We start from the raw sequence: 13,706 nt of genomic DNA, 5'->3' as shown, positions 1-13,706 counted from the left end.
AATTACATTATGTGCAGAGACTCCCCAGGAATGTTTTCTGTGAGTTTTAGAGAAAGAAAGCTCTATCCATTGATAAAAAGTCTAAGTTATTCATGCTAATGTGAAGAGCTGTGAAGCTGGCTACAAAGGACTGAAAAATAAATTTGATAATAAAATCTGATTTCAACTGTTTCATAGAGCTTTACTTCTGCAAATAGCGTCATAGTACTTTGGCATTTAAAATGTAACCTCAGAAGTATTTGGGGCCCATTTAAAGATGCAAATCAATTGGATATGTATGTATATGAAGAAATGGAGTGTAAGGCTAAATGATTTGTGTGTTAGAGGCAGGCCTGGGTGCTTTGTAAATACATGCATACTAAAAACTAGAACTCTTGGTTCCAAAATGATACCCTTTATTAGACCAACTGGACTAATTGGTCAAGTTGCTCTAATAAAAATCATTTTGAAACCAGGAATTCTAGTTTTTTGGATGTCTTTTTGTCTCAGACCAACACATCTACCAAGTACACCCTTGTAAATACATACTGTACTTAACAAATTCCCTGCTACTGCAGAGGCACAAGATGTTGATAATGCCCTTGTTTTACATGCTTTGCCTAGCAGGAAAACTAGACAGACCTCCTAAATATCTGTCAGAGGTAGACAGGATTCATTCAAGATCAGGCTGTGCAGGCTTGATTCCCAGCAGTGATGTCAGCCATGTCCCTTGCTGATCAGTCAGTGGATAGCTGTGTAGCATAGCACATTGCTGTATCTATGGCTGTGTTCCATTTTCAGAGTGCTAGGTTTCGTTTTGTCTGTATTGTTCTATGCAAAATTTTAGGGCACTTCTCTGATAGTATGATGTAATCTCTTCCTTGCACACTATTACACTTTGCACACTGGAGCAAAAAGCACAATCTCTCCTCTGCCTCAATGGCTAAACAGTTGCTTCTCCCTAGATTTGTACCTTCTGGTTTCATCAGCTAGATTGTGGTTGCTGGTTTGATATTTGGTAAGACTGTTTTACCTCATTCTAGTGAGAAGGCAACATAAGAATTTTTCTGTGCAGGGATCCATGGCAATATGGCTCTTTGCTAGATTTGATTTGTTTGTGCCAGTGTTTTGTGTCCTGGTGCTTTGGATAATGGTTTAAATCCTGAAGCCGTTCTTCACTTGTTTACCAGAATTACAGCTGCAATATCATAAAAAATATCTTGCAGAGCCTTTGTCTGATATGGAACCCAGTCTGAATTTCTGCAGTGAGTTGTTTATGATAATGCTCAAACAGGTAATATTTTGAGTATGATTAATCTCCATGTCACCAAGACACTATTACTTTGATTGTTTCATGAAATATCTTGGTTTTTGCTTTCCCCTGATTGACCTCTTGAACCTATATAAGATAATGAATTTCTATATGGTTTCTCTAGAGACCAACTTGCATAGATAGTGGTATGATTAGGTAACAGAAAACACCAATAATTTTATTAGAGTCCCTTTGTGAAAATATTGGGTTTAGAAACTGTCACAGTAAAGACAGTAGGGAACTGTGGGGTTTTTTTGTTGAGGGTTGCTCTAAGTCTACATCTGTATATAGCTACCTCTTTCTTAAAGGCCCCTTTTGGCATATTTACTTTGATCTTTTTTCTACTCCTTATTTTGGTATAGGTATTTATTAAAATCATGTTTTCTTAACAGTTTCAGTTTGTTCCAATTAGCACTCTATGCTAAAAGCAAGACTAAATTCAAAACCCTCAAAAAGCCCCTAAAAACAAATATAATATAGGCAAAAATCTTACCACATTTTTTTTGCATATTTGAAAATGTAGAATCAAGATGTGGCCTTGGTTCATTGCTCTAGAATAGTAGTCACCAACCAGTCGATTGTGAAAAGAGCACATGCATGCACATGTGCCCACCCTCCCCAGCCCAGCAAATCAGTTGGTGTGGGAGAGATGGAGAGGAGGCCCAGGGGACACATGCAGCAGGGCTTGGGGTGCAAAGCCCAGTCCACAGCCATAGCCGCCTCTGCTGTGCACAGATTGGGGAGGCACGTGACCCTCCAAATGCGGGGCAGTGCCGGTGGCCATAGGTAGGAAGTGGGGGCAAGCCCTGCACAGCTGGGGTGGGGTGGGGTGGGCAACAGGGACGCAAATGGCTCATCTTGGGGGTGCGGTGAGGGGAGGCATGCAGCCCAGGAAGGCAGGGGGGGTATGTGCCCCCAGATCTGCACATGGGGCAAAGCGGGCTGGGGCTGAGGCAGTGCTGGGCTCATCCTGGCTGGGATGCACTCAGGCCAGGCAGCTGCAGCAGTGGCACTGGGGGCAAGACCATGGGGGGGGGCGTAGCCCCTCCAACCCTCACTCCCAGCACCACTGCCAAGTGCAGCATGGGCCAAGCCCAATGGGAAAACCCCAACACAGCCTTTCCCTCCCCTCGAGGACATGAGGGCTGGGGGCTGGTGTGCGTGGGTGAGGGTGAACTGCAGCTGCAGGCTGGAAGGCTGATTTGGGCTTTTCCCAGTGGGCCTGGCCTGTGCTGACCTCAGCACAGATGGTGGTGGCACTGGGAGTGGAGATGCCTCCCTCCCTGTGGCCCTGCTCCCAGAGCCACAGACACCCAGCCTAAGTGCAGCCCAGCTGGGAAAAGCCCAGCACTGCCCCAGCCTCAGCCTGCCCCATATGCAGATGTGGGGGTACACATCCCCTTCCTGCACCCCCCAGATGAGCCGCTCATGACTCTTTCCCCTGCCCCGTCCCATCTGTGCAGGGCTTGCCCCTCCCACACCACCATTGGGGGGGAGGCAGTCATCGAGGCCCCAGTGGTGAGGGAGGGAGTAGGGTAGGGCTGGGGCCTCGATCTTCCCCTCACCACAGACTTACCTGCTGGGTGGGGGGGGGTAGGTCTTTGGTTCCTCTTAAATTCTAAAAGTGATCTCTGACTTAAAAATGTTGGAGACCACTGCTCTAGAAGAAAGTTTAGTTTTCATGGACCATACTTTGATTTATCAGATACCATATAAGTCTTTGGTTGAAGATGCCATGAAGTTTGCCAGTGTTGCTAGTGTAAAGATACCTCTTTGGCTTGAAAGGTATTTGCCCAATTGTGTATAGTGTAGTTATTCCCACTAAACAAGGAAGTATCCATGTTGGAGGATGAGGTTATTTAATGGAGAAAGGTCTCTTTGAATATATTCAGGTTTGTGTTTTAGTATCCAATCTGATGTCTTATTTGGCTACATGGTTTACTAGACATGTGTGTGAGTTTATGAAAGTTTTCCTTTTTTTGATTCTGGATTATAATGGAAGGGATAGTAGTTTTTAATGGTTCCTTCAAGAGCTGCTGCTTTTTCTAATGATGCTTTTTTGGGTCTTTTGTCAGATACCTGGGTTAGGTTTCTTTCTATAAACCATAGAAATATTCTGACTAGATTTCACCATCCTTTGTTGCTGGGATTTGTCTCTGATTATTTGGCCAAAGTTCCTTCCAGAAAGAACTGGCACAAATAGAGGACATGATGGACACTAATTTTCCCCCATATGTACTCTTATTTTATATGGGAGGATTGACTTGCTGTTCCTGGCAGGTCATGGGTGGGAGGAAAAATTGAGGCTAAATTGAAAGGAACTGAAACAAAAGGAGAAAAAGCAATCCCTGTTGCCATTGCCAAGAGAGGCAATCACTGCCGCCTAATAAATACATCTGCAAAACTGCTACATCTCTAAACTCAAAGGAATCTGCTAACTGAGTGGAAGACTGTTCTTGCCTAACCAAATTGTATAGAATCAGCCTTTTGCCTGCTAAAATCTGCTGTCTTCCTCAATGGGCAAAGATCACTCTTATACAGGAGGTCAAAGGCAAACTGTCCCTTGAACCTCATTTAAAGGAATTTAATGGTGCATAAAGTTACTTTGGGATGTGAATGGCCATGTGTGATCATGGCCTAACTAGTCATTAAGCACTACTCACAACTTTTATTTATCTAACTGATGGGTTTGTGTCAGTGGCGATGCATAGGGATGCATGGGGGTGCACATGCACTCCCTGAGAGCACTACTGCACCCCCTCACAGCCAGCATCCCCTGCTTAGATGGCAGGTGGTAGGGGCAGGTAGAAGTACTGTACTCCCCCTGTGAGTTCTAGCCGGGGTGGAAAGGGCACCAGGAGAAGTGCCACTGGTACTTCCAGATGCGTCCCTGGCCCTTCTGGGCATGCCACTGGCACTTCCAGGCAGCATTCCTTCTTAGAGTGAGCTTAGAGGGAATGCTGCTTCTGGGTTGGCACATGCGACCGGCTGTGGGGGGACTCTCCCCCGCCCCCCCCCTCCCCGTTGCTGACTGGCCACTGAGGGGGGCAAGTGCCCCCTCTGAATCAGGAGGCACCAGTCACCCATGGTTTGTATAGATTAGAAGTTGTAACAATAACCACCAACTTGGTTATGAGCGTGAAAGATAGAGCCTTATTAATTCAGAAGTCAAAATCTCAGACTGAGTCATTTGAATGACCTGTAATTCAAAAACAATTTATCCCACTTCCTTAAAAACAGATCCAATACTTGTCTGCCCAGATTCATTTTTCCTAAGGTATGCATACACACACACACACACACACACGCACACACACAATATATATATAGAGAGAGAGAGAGAGAGCAGAAACCAACATTCCATAGTAATGGCCCAATGTATCTTTAATCATCATTTCATTATTAATATTGGTTACCGTTGTTGGCTTGGAGATGGCTGCCAGACATATGTATTGCTACTTTCATTTACTGCTGCTGCTTAATAATGTACCTCATACAATTAGAATGATAATCAGTGATTTGTGGCAGTTCTGTTCTCATTGATCTTGCTTGTTGAGGAGTTTATAGAAGTAACAATATTAACAAATTAATTGTATGCTGAATGAGCTAAAGAGATTATTAAGCATCTGGGGGGTTTTTAATCCAATGATAGCTGTATTCCATAGTGCACATTACCACAATTGTCTATAGCTGAAGAAAGCTTTGGAGTCTTGCACTTGCAGCACATCTTTAAAGGCTGGTCCCAATCCCTCTTTGCTTCTGCAACCCTATTACTACTGGAAGGAGGTCTATATCTTTAAAACATAGCATCCCTTTATACTTTTTCACATCATTTCTCCCACCTGGTCTTATCTATATCCTGATGTTTACTCAGTTGTTCACAGCTTGTATAAGCTCCCCTACTTTTCATTAAGTTAAATCAATTCCTAAGTATTTATCCCTTTAATGGGAAAGCACAAGCATAATTAATCCAGAAACTACTCACATAGACATAAGAATCTGTTAAATGGCTCCTGTCAGTTTCAGGATGATTTTTAAATGGGATTTAGGGAGAGATTTCTGCATTTCATTTCCTTGGATCTGTTTTCTAAATTGTTCAGATTAAGCCAGCACACGTTTACCCAGGTCCATAATAATTAGGGTAGTTTGAAAGCTCTTCCTTTGATTTTATAGACAAGGAATATGCTTTGAAGGCATTCTGATCTGATTTATGATTGGTATTTAAGATAATTGTTCTGTGCACTTAATTTTTATGATCATGCATGGTAAAATGTACTGAGCACACACCATAGTAAATGTTTATATCATTCTATTAGTCCATATTTTTAATGCTCAAAATTATTAGACTGCAAACTGCAAAGCTGTTTACCAAGATGCACAAGCACCTCACAAACATTAATTTATCAATTTCTTTGGCACTTCAGTGTGGTAGGGAACTGCTATTGCTGTTTGCAAGTGAGAAACTAAGTTGCACATGGCTTTAGACTTCACTACTTTGCACCTTATTTGGCCATTTCCAGATGTGCAAAGTGGTTGTATACGCTGTCTCTAGGTAATATTTTACACCCACAGTTGCAAGAGGGGAAAGGCAGTGGAGGAAGACCCAGGAATTCACATGATTTGCTCCATGTCACTCAGATAGCCTCTTGTAAAGCCAGAAGTTATACCAGAGTTTCCTGATTCCCAGCCAGATATTTTGACCATAAGCCAATTCTTCACATGGAGCCCCTTCTGAAATTCTAAGCTAACTGTGTTTTAGATGAGAACAACAAAGATCACTCAAGAGTCACTGCATTTTTAAAAGGGTGTGGTTATTTTTCCATTTTGTGGTAGTAGAGATCAGTTCTAAGGTAAGATATTTCCAAAATTCATATAAACTCCTATAAAGCCAGTTCTACAATTACAAACTTTTGCTGAAATAGCTGTCAGTCAAGCATGTGAAAAAAAATCATATCTTAACTGACATTACCTCTGCTAGGGAGAACCTCCCCTCTGTTTCTTCTCCCTCCCCCTGGCCATGCAAACTCAATTTACACCGGCAAAACCCCCAGTCCTTTAGCTATACCAATACTTGCAAAGCCTTTTTGACTGACTTGAGTGACCTGAGCAATTCTGGATTACAACCTAATGATACTGTTCCTGAAAAACATGATAGAATGTGTAATAATTAAGAGCTAGAGCTATTTATAGTTGCAAATAGGGATAAGTGTTGGGTGTCATACCCTTCACTAAGTTTGAGTGAACCTCAAGACCATTCTTGTAGCACATGGAGAGACAGGATGAGACTATTCTTATTCCAGCCCACTTGCACTGGTCCAGGTGCAGACAATGAAGGAGAACTGGAGAGGAGCCCTGAGTCTCATCCCAGGAGTTCTCCATGGACCCTTCACTGCATGCCTTGACAGAGCAAATATACCAGTGACAGAAGGGGAAGGTGCCTTAGGGCAGTGGTTTGCAAATTTCCAAAAGTCACGGAACCCTTTTATATCACTTCTGTCATAGACCCCTGTATCCCTGGCTTTGCAGGCCATATGAGTAGATTCAGAGCCAAGTGACCTGGCCTGGCAATGGAGGTGTACTTCCTCCTGGCACACTCAAGCATTACTCGTAATCTCTTTGCCAAACCCCTGATGACCTGTCATGGAACTCTGCGATTCTGCAGAGCACAGCTTGAAAACCACTGCTGTAGGGCTGACTGCTGTGAATGCCCAAGCAAGTGAGAAGAATGAATGCAAGCTGCCTCCAGGGCTGCTCCAATTCAGCCCAGGAGATGCTCCTGTTCTCAGCCAGGCTCTATTGTAATGCCCACTCTGACCACCCCCTGCACCTCCCCAAATATCTCTAACTGGATTGCACCTACTCTGCTGTGGTTCTTGGAGACATGAACACAATGTTCATAAAGACAACAGGCTGTGTACCTCTGCGTACTTTCCTTTCAAAGCTCATCCTACATGCTAACTGGTAGGAATAACTGTGCTCCTACAAAGTACAGTAAAAGCTGTGTTATTCAGCACTTCATTAACTGGCATGCTCTATTAACTGGCATGCCGGTCAATGGGGCAAAAGTGAAACCAGAAGTCCCACTTCTCGTTTCACCGAGTCCCACTTTGGGCCATGGCTAGAGCAAAGCAGCCTGCGTGGCCCCCCCCCCGTCCCCTGGCATACTGACACCAGGGGAGGGTGGGGTGGTGCAATGCCTGTCCCCCAGCACACTGATACACTGGACATGGTGGGAGAGGCAGCGACCCAACCAGTCAAAGACACCTCTCAGGTAACCAACATGTTTGGTTATCTGGTGCCCCCCAGCCCCCATGGGTGCCAGATAACAGAGCTTTTGCTGTAGCACAGTTTTGAAATGCAGTCAGGGCTTCCTTTTCCTCAACCCTTGCCCAGAACTTGTCACCATGTGCTCACCCTCCACCCCAGTGATTTTGCCAGGTCAGGTCTGATATGCATGAAGGCAAAGGAGCAGCAAATCATCCTACATCAATTTGCCTCCAACAATTACCACAGTTAGTGGCTCAATGTCCTGTACAGCAAAAGCGGTGTTAACCAGCATCTTACAAGCCAGCATGCTCTGTTAACTGACATGCTGGCTTGTAAGGGCTTGTAAGAGAAAAGTGAAACTGGAAGTGCCCACCGTGGCCCTTCTGGTTTTGCAGGACCTCTATGGCCTGGAGGAAAGCAGAATGTGCTGCCAAGCCCCCATGGCCTGGGGCATAGCTGGCTGTGTGAGTCCCCCCTCCCTGTCCCTCGGGGCCCATGGGCCCGCAGGAGGAGTGGCGATGTGGCGGGAAGCGCGGCAACACCCCAGATGCGGTGGGACACGCAGCAGCCCGATCAGGCAAAGACGCCTGTTCAGGCCACTCCGTTATCCAGCATATTTTATTATCTGGCACCCTCCATTCCCCATGGGTGCTGAATAACAAACCTTTTAGTATGTTGCCATGAATAGAGAAACCATGCATAAGCATCCCAGACAAATCCTGACCCTCTGGGCTTCATCTTGCTGTCCTCTCACCTAACAGCTACTAAGAGCATATGGCTGTCAGTGGGACTTTCCTACAGAAGACAGCAATCCCATCACTGACCTGCCAGCATTTGAAAGCAGGGTCTGTGGAGGTTAGAGAAAAGAAATGGGACTTGCCCACTCTCCATAAAAAAAATCAACCAGCTAACAGGATTCTAGAGCTGGGACTTGGGGAAGTTAACACATAAGGGAATTAAGTTGTTGCCTCTCTTTGTTACCAGAGGTGATGTGTGTCCCCAACAGACTGCAGTGGACAAACACCCCATGGCTCTGGCTGGCTTACTTGTAGCGGAACTCATCGAGCATGCGCTGCGCATCCTTCTCCTCACGCTCCAGTTTGGCCCGGTCAGTTGACAGCTCACGAATGCGCTGGCGATTGAACTCGATCTGTCCGGCAAATGCCTCCTCCAAGCCCGCTAGCTCGTCTATGCGTTGAAAGGTCTCCAGCTGCTTGCGTAACATGGAATTGCGCTGTTCAAGCACCCGGGCCCGATTGATATAGTTAGCAAATCTCTCATTGAGATCCTGTAGGTTTTCCAGGCCTTGGGCCTGAGCCAGGCTGTCAAAGTCTGAGGAGCCTGGTAGTTCATCATAGGCATCTGATCGTTCGTACTTCTCCTTCCGCACTTCACGCAGGTAGCTGCTCCTGTACATGGTTTTGGAGATCTGCAGTTCCAAGGTCCCCACTTGTGTATGTCCCTGTGTCTTCGATTTGGATCTGGAATATGTTTGGGGGATTTGAGGAAGAGAAACAGAAGATAATCCCCCTGCACAAACTATTATGACTTATCTCTGTGGAGGCTTGTGGAACTGCCTGCCACCCAACTGCAGCAAATTAAATTAAATCATATAGCCCCGCCTCACCCTGCCCTCTTTCCAGACACTGTCAGCAGTTTGGGGGTTTGCTTTCTTTCATTCTGCGCATTGTGATTCTGTGTGTCCAGAATAAAAGAGAGCAATATCCAGCTTTCGCTCAGCAGATTAAAACATTATACAGAGAGAACAAAACAAATTCAAGGATAAGCTCAAAGCATTTAATAGGGGGGTTGTTTTTTTTGTTGGCTATTGACAGTACACGGAATCCTTTTGCCAACTCAGGGTTTTGACATGAGAGGATGAAAAAGAGTCATTTTTGCCCGTTTTAATTTTTTTCCTGTCATTGCTTGTGAATGAGCATGTAGGTATGTATGGCATGGTAGAGGAAGAAAGCCCCATATCAGCTAGTTATCCTTCCATGAGGGATGAATAGATTTGTCCCATTTCTTTTCTCTCTTTCCTGTTGAAAAGGACTCTGGGCTTCCAGAAACATTCTTGATACTACAACAAAGGCTTCTGATACAGCAGAACTGTCAGTAACACTTCAGATGGAAGCCACTCTTTCATATGTGGGAAAATCTACTTTAGATACTCAGACCACACACATGAGGTCTGTAATCAACAATTAGGTATCCTAATAACTGTACCTATGGCTAAGTACATGTATGAGCACTCAGGTGGATGGAAGTAACATGGGTTCTAAAATATTCCTATTTCTATATGAATAAACACATTTGATTTTATAGTTAGAAGCATCAGGTCTTCAGGGTTTTGCTTAGACATGTAGAACACTCCAAACGTATTATATTTGATTAGTTCCTTTGTTCCTCTCTCTCGCTAATGTATCACACCTCTGTTCTTGGGTGCTGAGCACTTCAAAATCTGTCTACACATGAGGGCAAGTGTAACCCTTCTGCCAGGCAATTTGAGGCCTGGCTTCAAATGCTGGAAGTTTAGGCTCAAGCCCCCACCCAGATACCTGGCAAATAATTACCTTACTGGATGTCCTAAAAGAATAAGTTCCACATGCACAAGCAATTTTGTATATATATCTCCATTTATTAAAAGTAGGGTACCCCAAGGGAAGACAAAATCTAATGGTCACAAACTGCTGAAAGACCATTTTAGACTGGATATAAGGAAAAACTTCTTTACTGTCTGAGTCTCCAGAGTCTGGAATAAACTCCCCCCAGAAGTGGTGCAAGCACCTACTCTGAATACCTTTAAGAAATACTTGGATGCTTATCTTGCTGGGGTGATTTGACTCCAGCTGACTTCCTGCCCCTTGGGCAGGGGCTGGACCTGATGATCTTGCAAGGTCCCTTCCAGTCACGGTTCCCTCTAAGCTGCGCACATGTGCGCACAATCAAAAATGTTGCTGCGCAGTAACTTTTTAATGCTGTGCACCAGGGCTGGTGCCAGACACTTACTGCTTGGCTGCATAGAGGCTGCTCCATTCCACTTTGCTCCTCACCGGCATTTCCGCAGGGAGAGAGAACACAGCCCCGACCAGAGCAGCCCATGAGGGGCTGAGCCACTGATCAGTGGGCAATCATTGCCCTTGCCCCTTCCTCCTCCATGCCTGCAATGTGGAGCAGGCAGCGGCTCCTCCCTGAGGCAAGGCAGGGGCGGGGACCAAGTTGGGCACCGCACGGGCTCCACTGGCTCCAGGGTCCCCAGTCCCTTCAGGCAAGCTTCACCCCAAGCCCTGCTGGCTTCACCCTAATCTTAGCTTTCATCCCCGTGCTGCAAGCCCCACAGGTCCCATGCCAAAGCCCGGCAGTCCCACAGGTCTTCTGCACTCTGCCACTCCCTGCCTCCTGCTGATCGCTGCAGCCTTTGAAAGCGATGCCATGTGCCTCGCTGCCTGATCTGCCCATCGGAGGGATGCACATGGTGCCATGCCACTTTCAAAGGCTGCAGTGAGGCACAGAGGTGGGGAGCAGGCAGTGCAACCTGCATGTGGGTCCAAGAGACATGACAGGGAGGTACACACACTTCATGTAACAAAGGTACTGGAGATGAAGTCAGCTCTTTGGTAACTGAAGACAGAGAACTCAAATGCTTGCCCATATTTAAGTATTAATTAAGTCTTAATCCTGGCCACACTGACATGATTACAAGGTAGCATGTAGGTATTACAGCTAGTTTCTTCTATTATTTACAACAATGCAAATTAAAAGCAGAATTGGGCCTTTAAAGAAAAATATCTAACAAGATAATAAATAGACTGAGATGAATATTAAAGAATGCATTTGGTACGCAGTGTAATATTAAACATTAAAGGAGGAAGCAGGACCAATTCCGGAATGGACCGAAGCAGCATGCTCACAGACCAAAGCAGCGCGCTCACGGGCTGAAGCGGGGCGCTCATGGATCGCTACACATTACAGGGAACATTGCTTCCAATCCTAATGTCTATGATATCTTTGAAATCTCTCTCTCTCTCTAAATATATATATCTATATAGATATAGATATATATATAAATATAAAGATATAAATATATCTAAATACATAGCTATATATATATCTATATATATCTATATATCTCCCCAAGTCGTCCTCTCAAAGGAATATGTGTGTGTGTGTATGTGTGTGTATTTATTTATTTATTTATAAATAAATAAACACACACACACACACAAACTAGCAAATTGCCGGTCAAGAATGATGGGGGGCAGGGGGAGCTGCTGCCGCTGCCACCCACTGCCCTGTGCTGCCACCACTCCATGTCCGGTCCTGTGCCACGCCCCCTGCTCTTCATCCAGCCCTGTGCCACCCTCCACCCCTGCTCCATGTCTGGCCCTACACTGCCACTGCTCTGTGCCGCCACCACCTCCCAGAGTGGGGGAAGGGAGAGTTTGCATGCAGCTGCATGCGGAGCAGCAGCAGCACAGGGAAGTGGATGGCAGCAGCGTCTGCTGTGTGCAAGTTTCACCCCTGCCTCCCCACTCCTGGGAGGTGGCAGCGGCACAGGGTGGTGGGTTGTGGTACTCCATCCCCATCCGCCTCGCCTGTCATTCTTGATGGGTGTTCTAGATGCAGCATTGGCTGGAGCCATGCCCCTCATGGAACACCTAAATCAGAGAGAGATTTTCACAACTGCTTTGAAGCCAAAATGCAGCTGGGGTGCTGAGTTCTCCAGGACAGCTGGCTGGGTTATTCTTATGTGAAAGCAGAAGCTGATCACTTCTGAAAATATGCTCGTTAGTTTGTAAGCACCTTGCAGGAAGGGTGTGCTCTTTGATTGCTGCAGCACACATATTGTACAGCACCATATACACTATTGATCAGACATGGGAATTAACTAGCTAATTGACTAGTTAACTTTAACTAGTTAAATTTTTCAGCTGTCAACTTTTAACTTTAACTAGTTAAAAAAAAGGGTTAACATTATTTTTTTTTAAAGTATAAGTTAAAAGTTTTAAAAAATTGAAATCTGGCTTTCCCAGAGATTTTCCTGACGCAGCCACTCTCTAGGACTTGAATGGTATGATATTTTATTTATTTATTGAAACTCTAGGACTTCTTTTTTTGAGAGCCAAAGAGTAGTGTGCCTTCCTATGAAATATGGTCTCTGAAGAACTACAAGTCTCAGAGTTCCTTAGTTCATGCTGGCATTTTCTGAGCTTTCACAGAAGTCAACAGGGCAGCCAGTTGGCTGCAGGAGAGGGAACAAGCACAAGCAAGCAGAGACATTGATCCCAGTAAGAGTGGGAGCAAGTAGTGAGGGTGAAGCAGGTGATGACTTTTTTAATTTTAATGAAGATCAGACCCAGCAGTCCAGGGCCCAAGAAATTGAGCATTACTTCTCATCTGTGAAAAACTTATCTGAAATGTCACCTACTATGAAACACCTATTAATCCATTATAACACAAGCATTCCCTCATCTGTCCATGTACAGTGATTGTTCAGTAGTGCGGGCATAGTTTTGCAAGACAGAAGAGGAAAATTGTCAGATGTAAATTTTGAAATGCAGGTTTTGCTGAAGTTCAATAAGCATGTTTAAACAGTTTCTGCTATGCAACTGAACTTTCTTTTTCTTATTGAAACTGATTTTCTCATTTCAGTCTAATTTTGATTTTCAGACACTTTCATTATTTCTAATTTAAATGTATATCATACCCTGTTGTTACCTTTTGAGCAATAAAAAATGTAGCAATGGAGGTTTTCTTTGAAAACAGCTTTCATTTGTCACCTGGCTATGAATACCTTCTTTCTGTTATTCTGGTATACCTATATGATGCATTGACTTTTACAAACTACTTCACATAGAGAGGGTGAGAAGGATCTAACATTACATAGGTATTGGTAAATTGTTATTCTGAAAGCTGTATTACAAGTATAACATTGTTCTCAGGTAAAGCAGGGTGAGTTCTGAGTAAATTAGTGTGCTTCTGTGGGCTTATGAAAAAGAAACCCACTCATTGCATTTGAAAATGAAAAATGATGCTAAGAGGCAATTCACCGTGTTTCACACATTTCTCACGAATCAACTGAATTTTTAATTAGGTACTCTCTTTTTAACTTACCTTTTAACTAGTTGAAAGTAGAAATATTTAACTT

At 44.5% G+C, this 13,706-nt stretch overlaps 1 protein-coding gene across 1 annotated transcript in view; it reads right to left on the bottom strand.

Moving 5' to 3' along the window:
* Positions 1-8,975, bottom strand: part of BFSP1 (beaded filament structural protein 1) — a 42,193-nt gene extending 33,218 nt beyond the window's left edge. The window contains exon 1 of the mRNA XM_006260696.4: positions 8,605-8,975. Within this exon, the coding sequence (XP_006260758.2) occupies positions 8,605-8,975 (371 nt within the window). The remainder of the gene's footprint in view (positions 1-8,604) is intronic.
* Positions 8,976-13,706: the final 4,731 nt, after the last annotated feature.

The sequence above is a fragment of the Alligator mississippiensis genome, chromosome 1 (genome assembly GCF_030867095.1).
Source record: "Alligator mississippiensis isolate rAllMis1 chromosome 1, rAllMis1, whole genome shotgun sequence".
NCBI classification, from domain to species: domain Eukaryota; kingdom Metazoa; phylum Chordata; order Crocodylia; family Alligatoridae; genus Alligator; species Alligator mississippiensis.
This window is presented reverse-complemented; position numbering and strand designations above follow the sequence as displayed.